The sequence below is a fragment of the Equus asinus genome, chromosome X, assembly GCF_041296235.1.
Source record: "Equus asinus isolate D_3611 breed Donkey chromosome X, EquAss-T2T_v2, whole genome shotgun sequence".
NCBI classification, from domain to species: Eukaryota; Metazoa; Chordata; class Mammalia; order Perissodactyla; family Equidae; genus Equus; species Equus asinus.
The window spans coordinates 121,114,250-121,134,293 of record NC_091820.1 but is presented as its reverse complement, the minus strand read 5'-3'; the positions used below and the strand labels follow the sequence as shown (position 1 = coordinate 121,134,293).

At 38.6% G+C, this 20,044-nt stretch overlaps 1 protein-coding gene across 43 annotated transcripts in view; it reads left to right on the top strand.

Moving 5' to 3' along the window:
- The window catches only part of MBNL3 (muscleblind like splicing regulator 3), a 152,168-nt gene that overhangs the window by 85,925 nt on the left and 46,199 nt on the right, over positions 1-20,044 (top strand). For 32 of the 43 annotated variants that reach the window (XM_070503066.1, XM_070503094.1, XM_070503097.1 and 29 more), the window contains 4 exons: positions 11,346-11,537; positions 12,624-12,860; positions 15,791-15,941; positions 17,801-17,836. In XM_070503066.1, the coding sequence (XP_070359167.1) occupies positions 11,346-11,537; positions 12,624-12,860; positions 15,791-15,941; positions 17,801-17,836 (616 nt within the window). The remainder of the gene's footprint in view (positions 1-11,345; positions 11,538-12,623; positions 12,861-15,790; positions 15,942-17,800; positions 17,837-20,044) is intronic. The other 11 variants (XM_070503081.1, XM_070503083.1, XM_070503079.1 and 8 more) reach the window with 1 other exon arrangement.

Here is a 20,044-nt window from a genome sequence, read left to right as displayed (position 1 = left end):
ACCTTGTAGATTATTGAACAATAGCTGTTGTGATGTGATAAACTGATAAAAGATTAATTTTTGCAGTTACTTTGTGTACAAACTAACCCTGAGATGTTTGATATGATCCTCTTTTGTGATCTTGACAGCTGCTTTGTAGGCATGTTGTAATTGAGCTTGTGTGAGCAATTTTAAGTGACATTTACCAGTCTGATTTGAAAGAAATATTCTTTATTATGGATCTTGTTATTGCTATAGAAGTAATGTATGATTTTGCTTAATTTCTCTGGTACTTACTCTCCCTAAACAACTCTATCCCTTTTAACCACACCCCTCCACCCAATAATCTGATTCTTTTCTCTAAAATAGTCAAGCTTTTGTTTAAATTTCCAGTCTTGATGTTTGTATGATTGCATATGAAGACCCATTTGGTATCACTGGCTGGTACTTCAGGTCTTTCCACAAAGCATACTTTGATCTGTTTCTAGGATACCAGGAAGGTATATCTGCTTTTGGAAAACTGAGTATGGTTTGCCTATTATAAGCCCCCGGATAAAGGGAATGTCAACCTAAATGGGATGGTAGCTAGAGAACAGATTCTGTTCGGTGTGACTGAACAATGACTAAAAGCCACACCTAGTCAATTTGGGTGGAATGCTTGCTGTAGCAGGCAAGTTTGTTGACTGTATTTAACAGGTCTGAATTGACATTTGCTAGTATAAAATTCCACCTCTGGAAGCTTTTGTTAGCTTTATGGAGGAAATTTAGCAAGTGAGACAAAGGGTGTGACTCCCTAGTATTTTTCAATGCAGTTTAAGAGAAATAGTTTCTGATGTTCACAGAAAAAAATTGTAGGTTTAAGAACTCCCCTTGGCATAATTAGGAGGCAAACATGAGCACTGTGGAAGAATTTTAGGAAAAGTAGTCACACTGAATTACTCTCAAGCAAAGCTAATGTTTTAAAATTGTAATTTCACAAGTAGGAATTTTCATTATAGGGAGGAAGGACTCTCACTGCTGGATGTGATGTGTGTATAAAGTTGATAGGATGTTAGAAGGTTATTAAAATATTTTTGACTTAGACATTTTGCATAGTCTAGACCTGTCCATATCTAGTAAATTCCTTTAGTTTCTCTCTTTGAATGTGGTGATTCACATGGAAGCAGTTCTTTACACACAGGTGAACTTGACCCAGTCAAGTATATTCAGCAGATGATTTATATAGAGGGTATTGGCTCAGCACATTTGAGTAAGCCATTGGGGTGTGCCAAATCCTCTGGTCGGCTGGGTTTTTCATGGCTTGCATTCCTGTGGCCATGTGATGATGTTCCAGACCACGTAGGCTGCAAACATGGGCTTCACTCCAGGCTTTCCCTTCATCTCAGATAGAATCACCTGAGATCTGTCTGGACCCTCCCCATTTTTAACATGTTTTTATAATTCTATTTAGCAAATACATTTATCATAATCAAGCTTTATGTTTAGCTGACATTAATATAGTAAGAATGAAGGTGTTGTAACACTTCAGAACCAAAAAGGGAAAATACAGGAAATTCCAGTAGATAGGAGGAAGGGAGATATACTAATAAACGAATAATATCATTATTTTTAGACTCCACTGTTTTTCATATTTTTCTTCTTTTATCAAGTAGGAGCTATAATGTATTAGAATAGCCCCCTCTATCCTTGGGGGATACCTTCCAAGACCCCCAGTGGATGTTTGAAATCATCGATAGTACCCAACCCTACATATACTACGTTTTCCCCTATACATACATATTTGAGGTGTGACTGCAAAACCAGCACGAAATTCTTTTTCGTTCTTCCCAATTTCACGGATAGAAGATTTGTTCTTACCATAGATCTTAGCAACCTCAGCATACAATTTTTTTCTTTCCTAAGTTGAGAACTTTCACCTTTTCACTTAAGGGAAGCACTTTACAGCTTTTCTTTGGCATATCCGAATTGCCAGCATCACTCCCCTTGCACTTTGGGGCCATTATTCAGTAAAATAAGGGTAACTTGAACACAAGCGCTGTGATACCATGACAGTTGATCTGATAACCCAGAGGGCTGCTTAGTGACTGACTACCAGGTGAGTGGATCCACTGGAGAAAAGGATGATTCATGTCATGGGCAGGATGGAGCAGGACGGTGCGAGATTTCATCACGCGACTCAGAACAGCGTGCGGTTTAAAACTTATGACTTGTTTGTTTCTCGAATTTTCCATTTAATATTTTGGGACTGCAGGTAACTGAAACCTTGGAAAGTGAAATCATAGATAAGGAGAGTCTCCTGTATATTATTCTATGAAACTTTGGACTAGGAGAGTTTTAAGTGAATAGAAGTAAAATTGCAAAATATTTATTTACTTTTTAATTTTTGAAAAAAGTAGTTAGATGATTTAGTTTGTTGTTAGTGCTGTCCAGGGGATTCTGACTCCTAGTGGCCCTGTGTACAGCAGAACAGAACCCTGCCCAGTCTTTTTGCACCACCTTCTCATCTTTTGGCATTATGTCAGACATGCTCTGCCACTCTTCACTGGGTTTTCTCGGCCAATTTTTCTGAAAGTGGGTGACCAGGTCCTTCTTCTTAGGCTTTCTTAGTCTGGAAGCTGCACTGAAGGCTATCCGCCATGGGTGACCCTCCTGGTATTTGAAATACCAGTGGCAGTTTCCTGACCAGGGCCCCAGCGATGAGAGTGCTGAATCTTAACTGCTAGAACACCATGGCTGGCTCTGTGATTTAATAGTTAAAGACAAAAAGATAGTATCGTTCCCTCATCAAAATATATTATACATTTTGCATAGTCATATCAGAGTTATGGTTTTTCTAGTTCACATAAACTAACTTTGATTGAAATATTTATGCAGTCTCCCTGTTGTCATGGCTCTCTTATTAAAGATTATCATGAAAAAGGTGGGCACAGGGGCCAGCCTGGTGGCGCAGTGGTTAAATTCGCACGTTCTGCTTCAGCGGCCCAGGGTTCGAAGGTTTGGATCCCGGGTGCGGACCTATGCACCACTTGTCAAGCCATGCTGTGGCAGGAGTCCCACATATAAAGTAGAGGAAGATGGGCATGAATGTTAGCTCAGGGACAGTCTTCCTCAGCAAAAATGAGGAGGGTTGGTGGCAGATGTTAGATCAGGGCTAATTTTCCTCAAAAAAAAGAAAAGGTGGGCACAACATTTTGTAGATTTCATGGAAAAGAAGACTCTGTCCATATTCCAGGTTACCAGTCCCGTGGTCAGTACAGAAATTATAGTGTATTTTAATGAAAGTTCTTCAGTGGGTTTCTTAGTTTACCTACTCGAGAAATGATAAATGATGACATTTAGCTCTTTCATCTTGATGTGATGACTTTAAATATTTTGTAAAGTGATTTTTACAAAATGTTCAAGTCAGTAGATGACAGGCATTATGTAATTATAAGGTTAATATGCTCTTAATATAATTATACTGTCATTATCCTGTGAAGTTCCCCATTGACTAAGGTTGACCAAATCACATCACAGGAGTGCATGAACTGATACCCATGAGCCCAAATTTTCATCTGGAGTTTACTCCATTTTCTGAAAGATTAGACAATATTTTACTTTTAGATATAACAACTGAAGCCTGACATTATTTATGTGTTAAACAAATTGTTCCCGGGGTAGACTTGCCCTGAGGTTAGTGAAGGCTCAGGGCCCCTCATTTGCATAGTCTTCTTCCAAGGCCCTGGGAGGGGCCCCAGCAGTGCTTTACAATGTTTGTAAAATTTGCAAAAGGTATTTGTGTATTCTTTGTTCTTAAGGCTCCCCTCCCCCACTGCACTGCCTAAGCTCCAGGCCCCACAGATCCTGGATTCACTCCTGATTGCAATTACTGGTCCAAAGTAGCGTAGGTATTCGGGTCCTTTCCCCAGGCTGTGTGTGTCACACAACTTAAAGCTCCTTTTAGTAAAACAAAATAAATCACACCAGCCCTAGATTTGCTGCCTCTCCCTGACTCTGTTAATATGCATTGTGAAATCTGTTTTCTCAAAAGTTAAACGAAAATGCTACACTTTTGCAACCAAACAGAGGGCATTTGTACATGATATCTTTTCCGGTGTCCAGTTTCTTTGATAGTAACAAATCTCAACATTCTTCCTTTATCCTCCCTCATATGTTCCCATGAGATAAATCAAAGGTAATCTCCTCTCAGCCCATTTTGTGTCCTTCTCCTCTGGGGCTGGTTAGCTCAGTTGGTTAGAGCCTAGTGCTAATGAGACTATGTGGGCCCGTTAGCTTCTCTGTTCTTGGTCGCAGTCTGAGCTCCAGCCGGCTCCCTCAAAATTGCTTGCTGTTGTAAGATGAAGGCAGGAAGTTTGGAGGGCTCTATGAAAATCTTTTTCATTGATGGAGGGTAAGCAAAACAACAGCAGTAACAAGAAACAAAACCAATGCCTGCCAGTCTCACCTATAAAGGATTTTGTTTTTCTGGACAAAACCATGCCCTTGCTCAGATCAATATAGTTTGGGAGTTTGTCACAGAGAAGGCCATCGAGAGACCTAGTGTAAAACCTGTGGTTGCCCCCTGCGCCTGATAATAATCTTAAGATTAAACTGATCCGCCAAACAATCCTAACTTGCCTTAATATCCTTTATGGATCTGCTAAATATTTTAATCCCTTCTTTACCTGATCTTCTCTCTTAAACCATTCTGTGGATATCAGTCATGTTAACAATTCACTAGTCCCCTTGAACCACACATTTTGTAATAAAAGGTTGCATATTTTGGTCTGTGGTATCACTAAATCTTTTTCTCAGAGCTCTTCTGGTACTGAGTTAGCCCCTCCAAGTAAAAAATGCCCACGTACATATGTGTACGTAGGTGCGTATAAAGTACCCTGTGCTTCTCATACTGTTGGATCCAGCATTTCACATCTATATCAAAAGACAGTTTGAAAGTGGCCTTCTGCTTAAAGTCTTCCTCAGCAGAGAGCAAAACTGATGGATTTATTCAATCTTTCTGTACTCCTTTTGATCCCTGAGTGTTTTTTTTTTGTGTGCTGTGATTCTGAATTGGATTTTTCTAACCGGCAAACCAAAAAGGAATCAACGGCTTAGGAATCCCTTTTCATTCAATTCAGTAAATATTTATTTGAGCATCTACTCTGTGCCAGCATTTAAAATAGTAAGAGGTGGATAAAAAGATCAACTAGAAACAGTCTCTACCCTCTAGGAATGTATGATTTAACAGTAGTAAGATGGTGAATTAATGTGTTTGTGATCCCCTTAATTTCTGATTTGTCCCTGCTCCTCTGTATTTTTATAGCTTTTGGCTTTTCTTTTTTTTCTCCCTAGAGTTCTCTTTCTATTAGCCATGGAAGGTTTTGTTTTGATTTGTTTTGTTGTTTTCGTGGTGGTAGTGCTTGCTTGTTGAACATCCGATCATTGTAACCCTTAGCATCCATTTATCCTGGACTCGCATTGTGATGTTTATAGGCTCCAGCCTTCCTGTGGGTTCTTTGCTTTTCTCAGCTCTTGACATTCCCCACCCCCCAAATTCATATTTTCTTTCATACCATTTGTTAAAATTGAGTAACCACTTGATTTTCTTTTATACTTTCCCTTTCCTAGTGGAATACTGAAGTTAATTGAATTGTCATTATTACTGCATGGTGGTTCACCAACAAATATTTTTAGGTCATTCTTGTTCACTTCTCAGGAACAAAGTTAAAATGGCCTTGCCCATCTAAGGGAGAAGTCGTTGGCCCTCTGCTAGATTCTTGCCTCTAGGAATCATCTGTGCTTATGCTGATCTGTGTTTGGGTACTCCTTCATAACTCCTGGCCTGCTTTGCAGCTTCTCCATCAAATACAGGCAGATCCAAACCATGATTTACCCTCTCTTGCATGCTATGGTGTACACCTTTGATACCCACAGTAACCTATTGATCCTTTGCCTAACTGCTCACCTTCAATGCTTCTCTGATTAATAAGGGCAGAAAAGCCAGGTGTGGGTGAGAACAACTATTCACTTTTGACCCTTGAACTTATGTTTTTTTTCTTAGCTCTCCTGGGCCACAGTGACTCATTCATTAACAAGTATGATTAGTACATAAACACCACTATCAGCTTGCGTCTGTTTATAAAGTTCACTCTCAATTATTGAGGGACCAATTAACTAGTCTGGAGGTTATGTGGATCTCCTGCAGTGTGCCTTTTGGCCACTTCAGTTTCCGCAGAACATCACTCAAAGAGTGTGGAGATGACCAAGCAAAACCTGTGAAACAAAGATTATTCAGTTGTGATCCATGTGAACAGTTAGTAAAGCCTGATAGAAACTAAAATTATACATTTCAATGTGTTTTGGGATTATCTAAGGATAGAAACATGCATGGTAACAGTGAAAGGGGCTTCCTTTTCTGCTACATAAATGCTTGTAAATGAGTAATAAAATTAAGGTAATAGGAGTGCTAGTAAAAGTTGAGTGCTATTTTCCTGGTTTTAAAATCAAGTCAACAAACTGTTATCAAATGTTTACCATCCTATACAAGAAAATGTTTACTCATCCACCATTAGACAGGAGCTCAGAGAGGGAAGGTGAGGCCTCTATTATGTTGACTTCAGGCCAGGATTAGCTGAAGTGACAAAGTATTTTGCATTCATCCAACAATAATCATGACTGACCTTGATATTATTACAGTAGCTACAAATACATCTAGGCTGTTGAGGAAACACAAAGATTGACTTAGCATAAACTTTAACTTTTACTTCTTTATACTAGCTTGAGGAATAACCCATTTTAAGTAAGAAGTCAATGTTCCCAAAATGTATGCTTAAACCAGACGTATTTATTTGAGTCATAGTTTTTCATTGAATTGTATTATTATTCAAAGGTGCTTCAGAATCCTTTAAGACCAACATTTGGTGGCTCCTAAAATTTTGCCTTCACGGGATTCCATCTATCTCCCCATTCTTAGTCACTGAGTAGTTATTGTTCTATAAATGAATAGCTGAGAACCCTAATTTTAATAACTAGAGGAACATTTTAGTGAATTCTTTAGTATTGGTTTCTAAAGCCAGACTTTTTCAACTTGCGGATTCTTGCCACAAGTGTTAAATTCATGTTAATAGAATTAGGTATAATTAGTGCTTTACTCCAGAAACTGATAGAGTGCTGAATTTTTTGGAATCCTCTGGAACAAGGGTCAGCAAACTTTTCTGTAAATGGCTAAGTAAATATTTTAGGCTTTGTGAGACAAGAGGAAAAGCTGAGGATATTGTTTAGGTACTTGTATAACAAGAGAGAAAACAAATATCTACAACTTTTTGCAAGACAGGTCTACTAATAAGCACAGTGGAATTTATTTATGGATATTGAAATATGAATTTCATATAATTTTCATGTGTTGTGAGATATTATTCATCTTTTATTTTTTCAGCCATTTAGAAATATAGAAACCATTCTTACCATTCTGGCCATACAAAAACAGGGTGGGTCAGATTTGGCTCAGGGGCGGTAGTTTGCCAATCATTTCCCCAGAACACAAACTCTTAAACAGTAGGTTGTCCAGAAGCCCATGCCAGGGGTGAGTTTCACTGAGGTCCTTGAACTTCCTGAGATCACACATAATATTTTGTGCACACATGAGTTTTTCCATGGACGGAGTCCACAGCTGTCATCCGACTCTCTGAGAAGTGCAGGACTCAAAAAACATTAGAGGCCGCTGTTCTAGAGGCCATGCATTGATTTTGAGGAGGCATTGCCTAAGGCCCTGATAGTTCCTAGGTCCTGTGCAAGTCACTGTGAACTCATGGGAATTCCTACCCCAGGAGCTGATACTACTAGAGACACTGAGAGTAAAGAACTATCTAGGTGATCTTTTTATTCATAACGTCAGTTGTGTCCACCATTTTGGGTGGTTTTCTAAGACTCAGAGAAAGATGAAGATCCACACCTCTGGTTCTAGGAGGAAAAGCTTTCTCATATTTTTAAACATTTAGTAAATAATATAGGTTCGAGTGATTATCTGAAACATATTTAAGCGTCCAGACTGTTTCATGATATAGACAGAAATCAGATTCAACTTGTTAGGAGCCTTTTTCTTTTGTAAATATTACCCCACATATGGGTTCACGTTAGCTCGACAGACATCAAGGGCTGCACTGTAGGTATAGACAGGATTAAAGTTGCTTACTAAAGCTGAATGTGTGAGCTTGCAGGCTGCTTGACTTAACAGGTGGATGTTAGCCAAAGGTAAGCCCTTGAATGGTCAAATTTATGAAATGGAGTGGTTACCCTGGGGCAGAGGTGGTGGTGAGAAGACAGAAATGTCCATTTGCAAATAAATAAGAAGTTCAGAGTTCCTGCCTATGTCCCAGGGTTGGGAATAGAAGAACTTGCTGCTTCTCAGTAAACAGTGTTATAGAATGAAGTTTATACTCAAGGAGGAAATGGTCATAAAAGCTAATAATACTCATTTTAAAACCTAAAGATGGCACGGTATGGTTTGTGGTGAAACCTTAAAAAATCTAAACATTTTCAGCAAGCCCCTTGTACTTTTTATATAAACTTTTGATTAATTTACAGCTTGTTTTCATACACATGGAGCATATAAAAAAACCTTAAGAAGGTTAAAGTATATTCCAAAGAAAGCAGAAGTTAACCAGAAAGATTTCCCGAAAAAAGGAAGGGAAAAAATTACAGAAGTTGAGAGCTATTGTAAATAGGAAGTATCGTTTACATGTACATTAGGCTTAAATATTATCAATTGATCAGTATTTATTAGTAAATAATGATTTTTTAACCTGTAAAATCCACTCACCTGCAGGTCTTTCTTTTAATTAAATAGTTAAAAAAAATGTAATAATGGTTTTTCTCAGTGTAAAGGGCAAAAGCGAAAAGTATCCAGGAAAATAGACTGGTGACTTCACGGAGACATTTACTATGAAAGTCAGAGAGAAAAAAGCAGTCAACAAAGAATACTATTGTGTGGTTCAAACATGGAGTTTTTACCATAGGAGATTCTTGCTGATTTTGAGACAACCATAAATGATTGAATTGATAAAGTCTGCCTTATTGTTGAAGCATGCCTGGGTGGCTGTTTCCAAGAGATTCCTATCTCATTATATAAAATTATATCACATCAGCTAATTCCTGGAGCTTCCTGTCTCATTCACTGAGAAGTGTGACGTGTCCTCTTACATCACGGTGCCTAGTTAGGCTGGGTCAGCCCTTGGCTGTTTGTCCTCAAACTATAAATCACTTCCCCTGACTGCTCCATCATCCTTCCTGGCACCTAGTGTCGTCCCTTTCCTCTTAAAGCTCTTGGCCACCATGCCTTCTCTACTCACTTGAGACTTGAGACTTGCCAGTTTGGGGAGGCCCGGTTCTTTCTGTCCTTCTGAATGCACCAGTTAGCTAATTTGCTAAACTCATCTAAGGCAGCGTGCTACTGGGGAAGCCCTTCCTTCTAAGTTGAACGTGCTGTATAACAGAGGCTTCATGGAGAATGCTGTGCTGGTGAAAATTACACGTCAGACTAGGAGGTGGGACGGTGAATATATATTGCCCCTTCACACTCCACAGCCTCCTGTTCTACTTGTATTTAGAGCTGTTCCTATTAATGTGATTTAGCAGAAGGTGTGGGCACAGCTTGGCAGTGCAACAGATTCATTATTATTTTAGTGAAAGAAATAAAAAGGAAGCAAGAAAGAACACATGCTGTTAGTGATACAGAGTGAGACACCACCAGTTGCACAATAATGCACTAACTACCTTATAGAGTCACTATTAGAAATGTACTGCATTTACCCATGATTTGTTATTAATTCATTAAAATGTTTAAATTTATTTTTAAACTTCATCATTGACTATATCAGTCAATCAGGCATTCACTAATTATTGGGTACTATAGGGGAGAAAAGGGAATTATCAAATAAATTATAACCACATTGAGAAGAAAAGACACCCACACGTGAAACAAACTGGAAAACAGCATAGTGGAGTGATAAATTGTGTGATCACTGATAATAAAGGCAATGCATATATCAAACTCTTTGAGATCTGGACTTTCAAAAGATAGAAAAACCAGTAAGAGCCCTTTGCATTTCTAAGGCTTTTCTTTTCAAGTTATACTCTAGTTTATGTACCTTATAGTCCTGTTATCTTATTTCTTCCTGACTAACAGGGGTCCTTATAGCATTTTTAGGGCCTCCTTTTGAACTGTGGATATCACTTGGCCCCCTACCTAGGCAAGTCAGATTAGTTTCTGAAATAAGGCCTCTATTTTTTTTTAAAAATGACCACACCAATCTCATTTTAGGTAGATGGCAAGAAGTTGTTAGAGTTCTCACTTTTTTTTTTTTTTTTTTGCTGGAGAAGATTTGCCCTGAACTAACATTTATTGCCAATCTTCCTCTTTTTTCCCCACTCCCCAAACTCCAGTGCATAGTTGTATATTCTAGTTGTAGATCCTTCTAGTTCTTCTATGTGAGCCACCCCCACAGCGTGGCTACTGACAGACAAGTGGTGTGGTTCCACAACTGGGAACCGAACCCAAGCCAGTGAAGCTGTGACAGCACAGAACTTTAAGCAATAGGCCATCAGGGCTGGCTTGTTCTCACTTTTTTTTTTTCTTGAGGAAGATTAGCCCTAGCTAACTACTGCCAAACCTCTTTTTGCTGAGGAAGACTGGCCCTGAGCTAACATCCATGCCCATCTTCCTGCATTTTGTACATGGGACGCCTGTCACAGCATGGCCTTCTGAGCGATGCCATGTCTGCACCCGGGATCTGAACCGGCGAACCCCGGGCCGCCGAGAAGCGGAACATGCAAACTTAACCGCTGCACCACCCAGCCAGCCCCTCACTTTTATAAATATACCCCTTTCTTCCTCAACCCTTTCCTGTCTTCCATAATTAATAGTGGACCAAGAAGAGAAGCAAGTGTTTAGTAGACAAGTGGGAACTATGGTGGGACAGGCAGACTTAAACTCAAGCAGTACTGATGGGGAAGAGGAAGGAGGAGAGTGAACCTGAAGTCAGCCTGCAAAGGCCATGCCTATGTCAGGAGACGAAGCAGATTGCTTGTATATGTGATATCATTGGTGACATTTGGAAGAGAATCCATCAGTGAGATTTAATTTGTCTAATTCATGACTGTTAAAATGATGTAGCTTGTTTTATCAATTTACCAATAAATTTGTGACTTAAAGAGATTTGTTGGTTTAAAAGAAACTCCTATGTGGGAATTCGTATGAGACTAAAAATTAATCAGAAGATACACTGGTAAATTTTGATATGGCTTAGACTTTTTGAAAGAATGCCTCCTTGTGTAAGAATAGGAATAATCTGCTTACGTCTAACACCTTTTTTTCTCTTTTAAACATACAGACTTCTTTTCCTATGACTCCATCACTTGCAGCTAATCCTGCCATGGCTTTCAATCCTTACTTACCTCATCCTGGAATGGGCCTGGTTCCTGCTGAACTTTTACCAAATGCACCTGTTCTGATTTCTGGAAACCCGCCTCTTGCATTGCCAGGAGCTCCTGGTCCAAAACTGATGCGCTCAGATAAACTGGAGGTATTTGTGTAAAAATATATAAATATATATAGGGTAGATATTAACCTTATGCATAAAGCATCATTCTCAGAGCCAATGTTTTGAATGTTTTAAATAAGCCTGCTTCGGTGTTTAGCTTATGTTAAACAGTGTATTACTGCAATGACACCCTGTGATGAAGTGCATTGATTCAGTTGTACAATTGTTGTAAGAATGATGTACTAGGGGCCGGCCCCATAGCTGAGTGGTTAAGTTCACGTGCTCTGTTTGGGTAGCCCAGGGTTCGCTGGTTCACGTCCTGGGTGCAGACTTACGCACCACTCATCAAGCCATGCTGTGGCAGCATCCCATATAGAAGAGCTAGAATGACTTGCAACTAGGATATACAACTATGTGCTGGAGCTTTGGGGAGAAAAAAAAAGAGGAAGATTGGCAACAGATATTAGCTCAGGGCCCGTCTTCCTCAGCAAAAAAAAAAAAGAATGATGTACTAGATAAATATCTCTTGATGCCTAAGAAAAGAAATTTCAAACAGCTTTTTGGTTTGTGGAAGTCCCTCAAACTTCTTTTAATTGTAATTCTTCATAAATTGAAATAAATAACTAGTCAGTTTCTTACAAAGTCAGCTCCATTGGCCGCTCTGTAAATGCTTTGCAATGTATCATCACGGAATCTCATTGTACACGTAATTCAGTCATGGTCCACAAGTCTGCTTGTGGAAAAACACATTGCCGTGTGAAAAGGCTCATCTTGGACCTTAACAAAATAACCCCCTCTTGCAAACTCAGCTCAATACACTTTACGCTGTGTGTTAAGTGGAGGATTAAAAATTTTTTCAGCAATACTTTGAAGCATTTTTATTTCAATGTAAGGAAAATAGACAATTTTCCTTTGGGAAGAATGGAATTTGTTTTCTAGGAATAGAAATATTGTCTGTTTACATCTCATAGTGAATACGGCTTTATGTTATCTTTCAACTTTGTAGATTTTTCATAAACAGATGATAGAATAATGTATACTATTGCTCTTACATTCACTGGCAAAATAAATAAAAGTTAATCACCTTCCAGGCTTCAATGTGATGTGGTTTTTCTTTTTTCCTTTGAGGTTTGCCGAGAATTTCAGCGTGGAAATTGTACCCGTGGTGAGAACGATTGCCGCTATGCTCACCCCACAGATGTTTCCATGATTGAGGCAAGTGATAATACTGTGACTATCTGCATGGATTACATCAAAGGTCGATGCTCCCGGGAGAAATGCAAGTACTTTCATCCTCCTGCACACTTGCAAGCTAAGCTCAAGGCAGCTCATCACCAGATGTACCATTCAGCTGCCAACATGATGGTAAGAACAGCCCAGGGCCTGTGGACTGTCTGTTTTGGGGTAAATGATCAGTGTATTCCTCAACTTATCTAATATCCTGTAGCCATAATCTTGGATAGTCATGAGTGGCCCTTAATATGAATAGCCAAGGTTACAAGTTAGAAAAGAGAGAATCTATTTATTCTAATTCAGTCACTAAAATTTTCTAAACCTAATTATTTAAAAGCTTTACTAATGATTTTAATCTACTGTGCTTTTTCTCCCATTTTTTTGAGAAAGAGTAAATTATATAATTTAAATAGTAAATTATTTTCGAATGTTTTTTATAGTCTAACTAACCTTAATATCCTAAAAAGGCGGAAAATTGCCTCCTTGCTCTGTGAGCCAGCTTCACATGCACTTTGCTAGTAACGTCCTTAATGCCTTTCAAACAGAGGACTTGGATGATTGGGATGCTAAGTAGGTTCTAATTTCCCATAGGTTAGGTTCAGATTCTCTTTCCTTGTGGAGGAGTGGTTTCAAGACAGCATCCAGCCAAGAGTGTGGGAAATTTCTACGTGGTGGGGAGAAGAAGCTCGGCTATTGCGTTGCCCTAGCAATTCAGTCTTGGGGAAAAGTTAGTTCTACTTAACACTGAAAGGTAGGAGGTAGGAAAAATATTTGTATAACACTACAGTATGATGGGTTGAGAAATAGGAATTGTTATTACTTAAGTTAGTCACAGCTGTCAGCTGTTTTGATAGGCAGCTTGCTATTTCTTTTTCAGTCTGGGCCTTTTCTCTTGTATTAGGGTATAATCTCAATAGGGACAAAACCCTGAGGAAACCTCATGTTTCCTGGCTGTGGAAAAAATCATCCACATGACCCTGAAGCCCATGACAGAGGCCTTGCTTTTTCATAAGAGAGATACGTTTATTTTTAACATCCCTTTTTTCTTAAGGTTTTTCTCATACTGAGTTGAAATCTATCCTGCTGTAGCTGGAACTTATTTTATTACAAAAGTAAATCAATCTCTATTTCATATGAGTGTGATTCTCATGTCTTTCCTCTAAGCCAAATACCCCAAATTTCTCCAAACTTTCCTCGTAGATTATGGCTTTAAGGACACAGCACCAATTTTGGATTTGTTGCATTTTCTGAATACCCGTGTTCTCTCAGAACCAAACCCATTACTTCATGATAGATCTGAGCACGAAAGTAGAACAAACTTATTTTCTCCCTTGATCTGAACAACATAATCCATTAACGAATGTTAAAAAAAGGCTTCACCAAGTATTTTTTTCTTAAATTCTTTTGAATGAGGGAATTTTAAGCTGTGAAAACAGGAAGGTATCCAGAATGTTCAATGCAAAATTTAAGTCTCCAATCTTTGCGTTATTTCTCTTGGTGGCACAGAGTTCAGAATGAGCATGAGCCTATTATACAGGGGAGGAACACAGTTGGCCCCCTAAAAATAACAGTTCTCATATGCCTGAGGTGTACAAGGAATGGCTTGCTTGTACCATTGTGCACCTGTCCGTCACATAGTCATGGGGCCTTCAGATGTATGTGCCCATTTCTGATCATTTGGGTGTGTTTGGAAAGCATGCATGTAAGTTAGCCCCAAATTTCCATGTACAGAGTTAAATATTATATAGTAGGCCTTCAATTGACACTTTTGAATGTCAACATAAAATTCCTTTCTAAGTGACTGATCAGAGCAGTCTTAGTGCTAAGGTCAAATTGGCCCATAGGAATTTGTTCGAGGTAAGATTAAACAAAGAAGGCTTCATGAAGAATTTGCGCTTTCTATATGTTTCGGGATCCGGAGTTGAAATGCTCTGTAAAAGAGAGATTTTTACCCTGTTCGTGTTCATGTGCATAGTTCAGGTTGACTTCACTGAAAGTAGCTTGTATGCATTTAAAAGAGAAAGACTTGAAAAGTTATATTTAGTTCTTGAGTGAAAGTAGAGACACCTTTAAGGCCTTCTTTATCCACAGAATCAGGAGGTCGCGGTGTGCCCCTTTTTGGCATATGGAAGGCTAGTTCCTCAGCACAAGTGTTTCTGTCTCCTTGAGAATTTGGAGCATACCTAATTGTTGTTGCCGGGGCATGTTTTTTAAGTAATGTGCAATTTGCTGAGAAAAAAAAATGAAAAGTAATGTCAAACTTTTTCAATGCATCTGATCCCAGGGCAAGTTTGATGGAGTATTATAAGCACAGGAGATTTTGAAAGCATTGTAGACATGAAAGGAGAATTTTAAAAAGCTAATATGTTTTAGAATTAAACGATCTAGGGACGTAACAAAGCAAATGGTACATACCAAAATGCACAGCAAGTCTCTGTAAATGAGAATTGCAAATACTTTGCTATCTGGGTGAGGTGGGTGGTGGGGGAGGAATAATTCCTTTGCTTTTTCCTCACGTGTTAGTTGGGAAATATACAGTTAGAGGATTTGGACCTGAAGTCCTTGTATAAATTGGACTTTGTTTTACGGAGCTGTAGTATCGGACTCCGATTTACTGACATCTGTTTTTTCACCTATATACAACTTATCTCCTAGATTCATCTTGGAATTTAAAGTGGACAAAATCTCTTTTCTGCTATAGCTGTTGCTCTTGCTAATCTCATTTTAATCGATTAATAGATGAGCATCTCTGAGATGTTATTTTGAAATGAATATTTGCTGTTGACAGCTTCCTGTTGCATCCTGCCCAAGTGATGAGGTTCTTTTTTTATTTGCTTGAATTAGTGAAGTTGAAAAGCTGTTTCTTCCCTGTATGTTTCTTTTCTGTTTTGGACCAAGTGCTCATCTAGCGAATTGCTTCATCTCTGCAGTTAGTAATCTTGCTCGATGGACACGCTTGCAAAGGGTTCCCAGGCCATATCTTATCTAACTGCTGCGTGCTTGGTTTGAGTACATTTTTTACATTCTTTGGTACTATTTATTAATCCATCCCTCCCTCACAGGCCCTACAGCCTGGTGCACTTCAACTGATACCAAAGAGATCGGCGCTTGAAAAGACCAATGGTGCCACCCTGGTCTTTAATCCCAGTGTTTTCCACTGCCAACAGGCTCTGGCCAACCTGCAGCTCCCGCAGCCGGCATTTATCCCTGCAGGTGAGAACAGGGCTCTGGGCACTGTGAGTTTAGTGAGGTTGTGAATGTATACACTGCACTCCCGCTTCCAAGGAACTTTTATGCAAGGACTGTCGACAGGTATCTTGGTTAGAAATGAAATAAGGCAGTTATGCTTGATCTGCTAGTGTATAGAACAACTGTTTTTCTATGATTCCTGAAAATTAAGGGTTGGAAATCAAACTAGAAAAAACTCGACATTTTTCTTTTTAGCATTGTCTAATTTTTGCTTCTTATGATTGATTCACTTGATTCAGTCTCAAACTCATTTCTTGACTCTTAGGTATCACTTTCAAGGACAGTGATCTACCCTCAATAAAATGTTTCCCAGCTTCAGCATTGCAAAAAAATGTAGTCTATCTATCTTTGATATGCCAAAGATAGTTATAATAAAACTACCCTTAAATTTATATTACAGTATAGTATGTGTATGTATATATATATGTATGCATAAAACGTGTAATTTTAGTCTCTAAGTCTTAAACGAGTTAATATAAAAGTATATAGCAGTTTATCATATTTTCCTGACACTTTTTTTTTTTGGTGAGGAAGATTGGTCCTGAGCTAACATCGGTTGCCAATCTTCCTCTTTTTGCTTAAGGAAGATTGTCACTGAGCTAACATCTGTGACAGTCTTCCTCTATTTTGCATGTGGGACGCTGCCACAGTGGGGCTTGAGAGCAGTGCTAGGTCTGCGCCCAGGATCTGAACCCACAAACCCTGGGCCACCAAAGCAGAGCACGCAAACTTAACCACTATGCCACCGGGCCTGCCCCTGCAGCATATTTTTTTTTACCACCTACATTCAACTATATTTAATAGCGTAACAGTTTTGCACCAAATTGAATAGAAACTTTTCAGCCAGGACTTTGTTCAAATAAATGTCATATATGTGGTTCAGTACTTTAAGAACAAGCATATAGTCTCTTAGGAATAAGTTGAAAATACTAACCACTGGGAGTACAGTAATTCTTTTTTATTGCCAGAATGATAAATGCCCCAGCTTGGAAATTATTATTAAATGAAAATGACATGATTTAAAGTTAATTTAAAAAGCCTTGTGAATTATATAAACATACTGAACACATAGTATTGTATACCTGGACTTGAAGAAACCTGTTGGTTACCTGATAAATTAATCAGTTAATTAATTTTGAAAGAATCCATAAAAAAAAAGTTGTTTGTCTAGTTGCTAACCATGATAGTTCTTCACAATATCATTTAAAAAACACATTTTTTATAGTTGTTATACATTTTTGTTGGATTTGGCTAATTTAAAGTCTGGATTTATGAGCCAAAATGGCAGAAGAATGCCTTTCCCCTTAATTAATAGCAAAATAAAAACCTGTCAGGCTGCGAGCCCCCTCTTGATGAAAAGCTTGTTTGCCATATGTTCACCGTCAAGTCCTTGGTTTCGAGGTGGAGGAGGCAGTGATAATGGACGAATGCTCTAAATAGAACTCTTGGCACCAGGCACCAGATCCTGGTGCATATTTTGAAAATAATAGATGTAATAAATTAAAATTCTCTGCTTCTTGATTAAAATTAATTAGGATGTATTTGTCCAAAATAAATATGAAATTTAAGTTAGGTATTTCCTTTAATGAAAATTTAATGTTCCTTTTTATACCTAAGAATCCAAGAATTACTTTAATTACCATGATTTGTGATCTTAAAACTAAACTGTAATTGTAAGCATGGGAGGTTAGTGGATTTGCATGTGCTGATTAATTCATATTGCAAAGAATATCGTTCTGGTTAAAAATTATTTCTATCAGTAAAGCTTTAATAATGAAATATCTCTTTTCTTTGCTTTTCACGCTTTTCTGCATGGTGTACAGGGCCAATACTGTGCATGGCACCCGCTTCAAGTATTGGTAGGTTTTGTACAAAAATTCTCAACTTTTTCTAATCTGAAAAAAAATGTTTTTCTGTTGTGACTGTGAAAGGGATGAATGAATGATGTGGCTGGACATTTTCTGAGTATTTAAGGTTTAATGTGATGCTGTCTGTTTCACATCTGTGTGGAATCATAATACTCGTACACTCTCAACTCCTAGTTGGTTGCCACTGTGGTGAAATACTGACCCTGCCATTCCTGGGTGGAAATAACCCCAAAAATTGCAGCTGAAATATTTTGAAACATTTCTTATCTATCCAGAATGGGCAGTTTTGTTCTTAGCTTTACATCTGTTACTAAGAAGTTGTGAAATATTTCAAATATTTTATTTGTAAAGTACAACAAGACAATTCCTCTCCGCCAAAATTATCCCTAAGGTCTAAATGATTTAATACTTGGATCAGATGAGTTGAGAAAGGATGAGTTAAGCAAAGCTAGAGCATTCTGCAGTATTCTGTGGTGAATTCTATAGTGTTCTAGGATGAAGCGCCATCTGCACAGCAATCAGGCACAACTGAATCATCTCAAAATGAGTCTTTGAGGGCCTGTGATTTTTAATAACCAGTTGCACACAAATTCTTTAATTAGCTACCAATGCAATATGGTAGCCATTTCGAAACCATTTTGTGTGTCACTAATTCTGAAGAAAACAAGAAAGTAACTTGTTTCTCTCTTGAGAACTCCTGGGGAGTTCACTCCTCCTATAGTCCCCGTGGGCACTAGGAAAAGACCAGGAGGAAATAGCTCTGTTACATACAGGGAGGAATTATCCCACTCCACCCCATGTCCTATCCTTTCATCCTTTTTGAGAGTTTACAACAGCTTGACCTCTATCCCATTGGCTGACCAGAGTAGATGCAGAGCCCAAAAGGGACCAACAGGTTTATTGAGATAAAACAAAAGGTCAAAATGACAGCCACATAGTAGACTCTCTAACATAGCAGGGTGTGACCCCTCGCAAGGGAGGTGAGGCCTCTGTTATTGAGGGATTGCCTGTCCCCGATACGAATGAAAAATATTTCCATTGATTCTAACAAGAATCAGTGATTCTAACAAGACTAGCATATGCAGATGATTGGAAGGACAGACTTCTGCAAGTTTGTGAAATGTGTCTCTGTCTTCCCATTTTGTGACTCTACTCCCCTGTCCTTTCACCTAAGAGCTCTATGTAGGAATGCAAAGTGCATGCTTCAGCGGTGCTGCTTCCTGTATAGTTCCTGTGCTCCCAAAAGGAAAATATGAGTGTTTTTGGAATTGGCATGGCTACAAGTAGTGGATAACTAGAGCTCGGCATAAGGGATAACTACAGAGTTTCTGTCAATCACCATTTGGGGTACATTTGTGGTTTCTATGACGTTGCATATGTTGATTTTTCTCTCTCCAGGCCGTTCAGTTTCTCTGTAGACTTTCAGAAAATCTGAATTCAGTCAATGTAGACATAAATTATTATATATGCGTGCTTGCCATTTACAAATTAATTCCTTGGTTTGCTTTCCAAAATGAGCTAGAAATGAGAAAAGCGTCGAAAAAGCTTTCCAAATGAGATTGAAACTAGAAAAGGCAAAGAGAAAACATCCTGAAAGAGATGTTGCAGCTGCTAGCCATTGTAGCTGTAATATTTACAGACAAGATGTTGTTGGATATTTACTATGAAGTACCCCATGTGTTTGTTTGATAAATAGCCTAAATTCCCGAGGGGATTTGCCAGAGGCGTACTTAAAAACCTGCATGCATAGTCCACTGTATTCTTTGTATCTGCTCCCCTGTCATATAGCCACCAATCACACTGCCATTTTTTTGCATGCAGATCAGGTAAGTATGTATAAAACGGCCCCTCTGCGTCTGCAGTCTAGTGACAGCACTCGTATATATAAGTTAGTGAATCCAAACACCAAGTCACAGTTCTCTGCTCCCATTTTGAATGTGAAACCCAGTTACTTGTGTGCTGAACTAGCTATTCATATTGATGACCTTGGTAAAAATGAGATGTTGGCATATGTACCCACTATAACCCTTCTGAAAATTTGGCCTTTTCAGTCAATTACAATGTGATTCTACTCAAAAACTAACTAAATATTGAGAATGATCCCGTTTTCCTTAATGGTAACTATAATTGGCTTTCACCTTTTCTCTTTTTAAATTTTTCCCCTTCCATGCTGTGTTGCTTTGCACTGACTGTGATTGC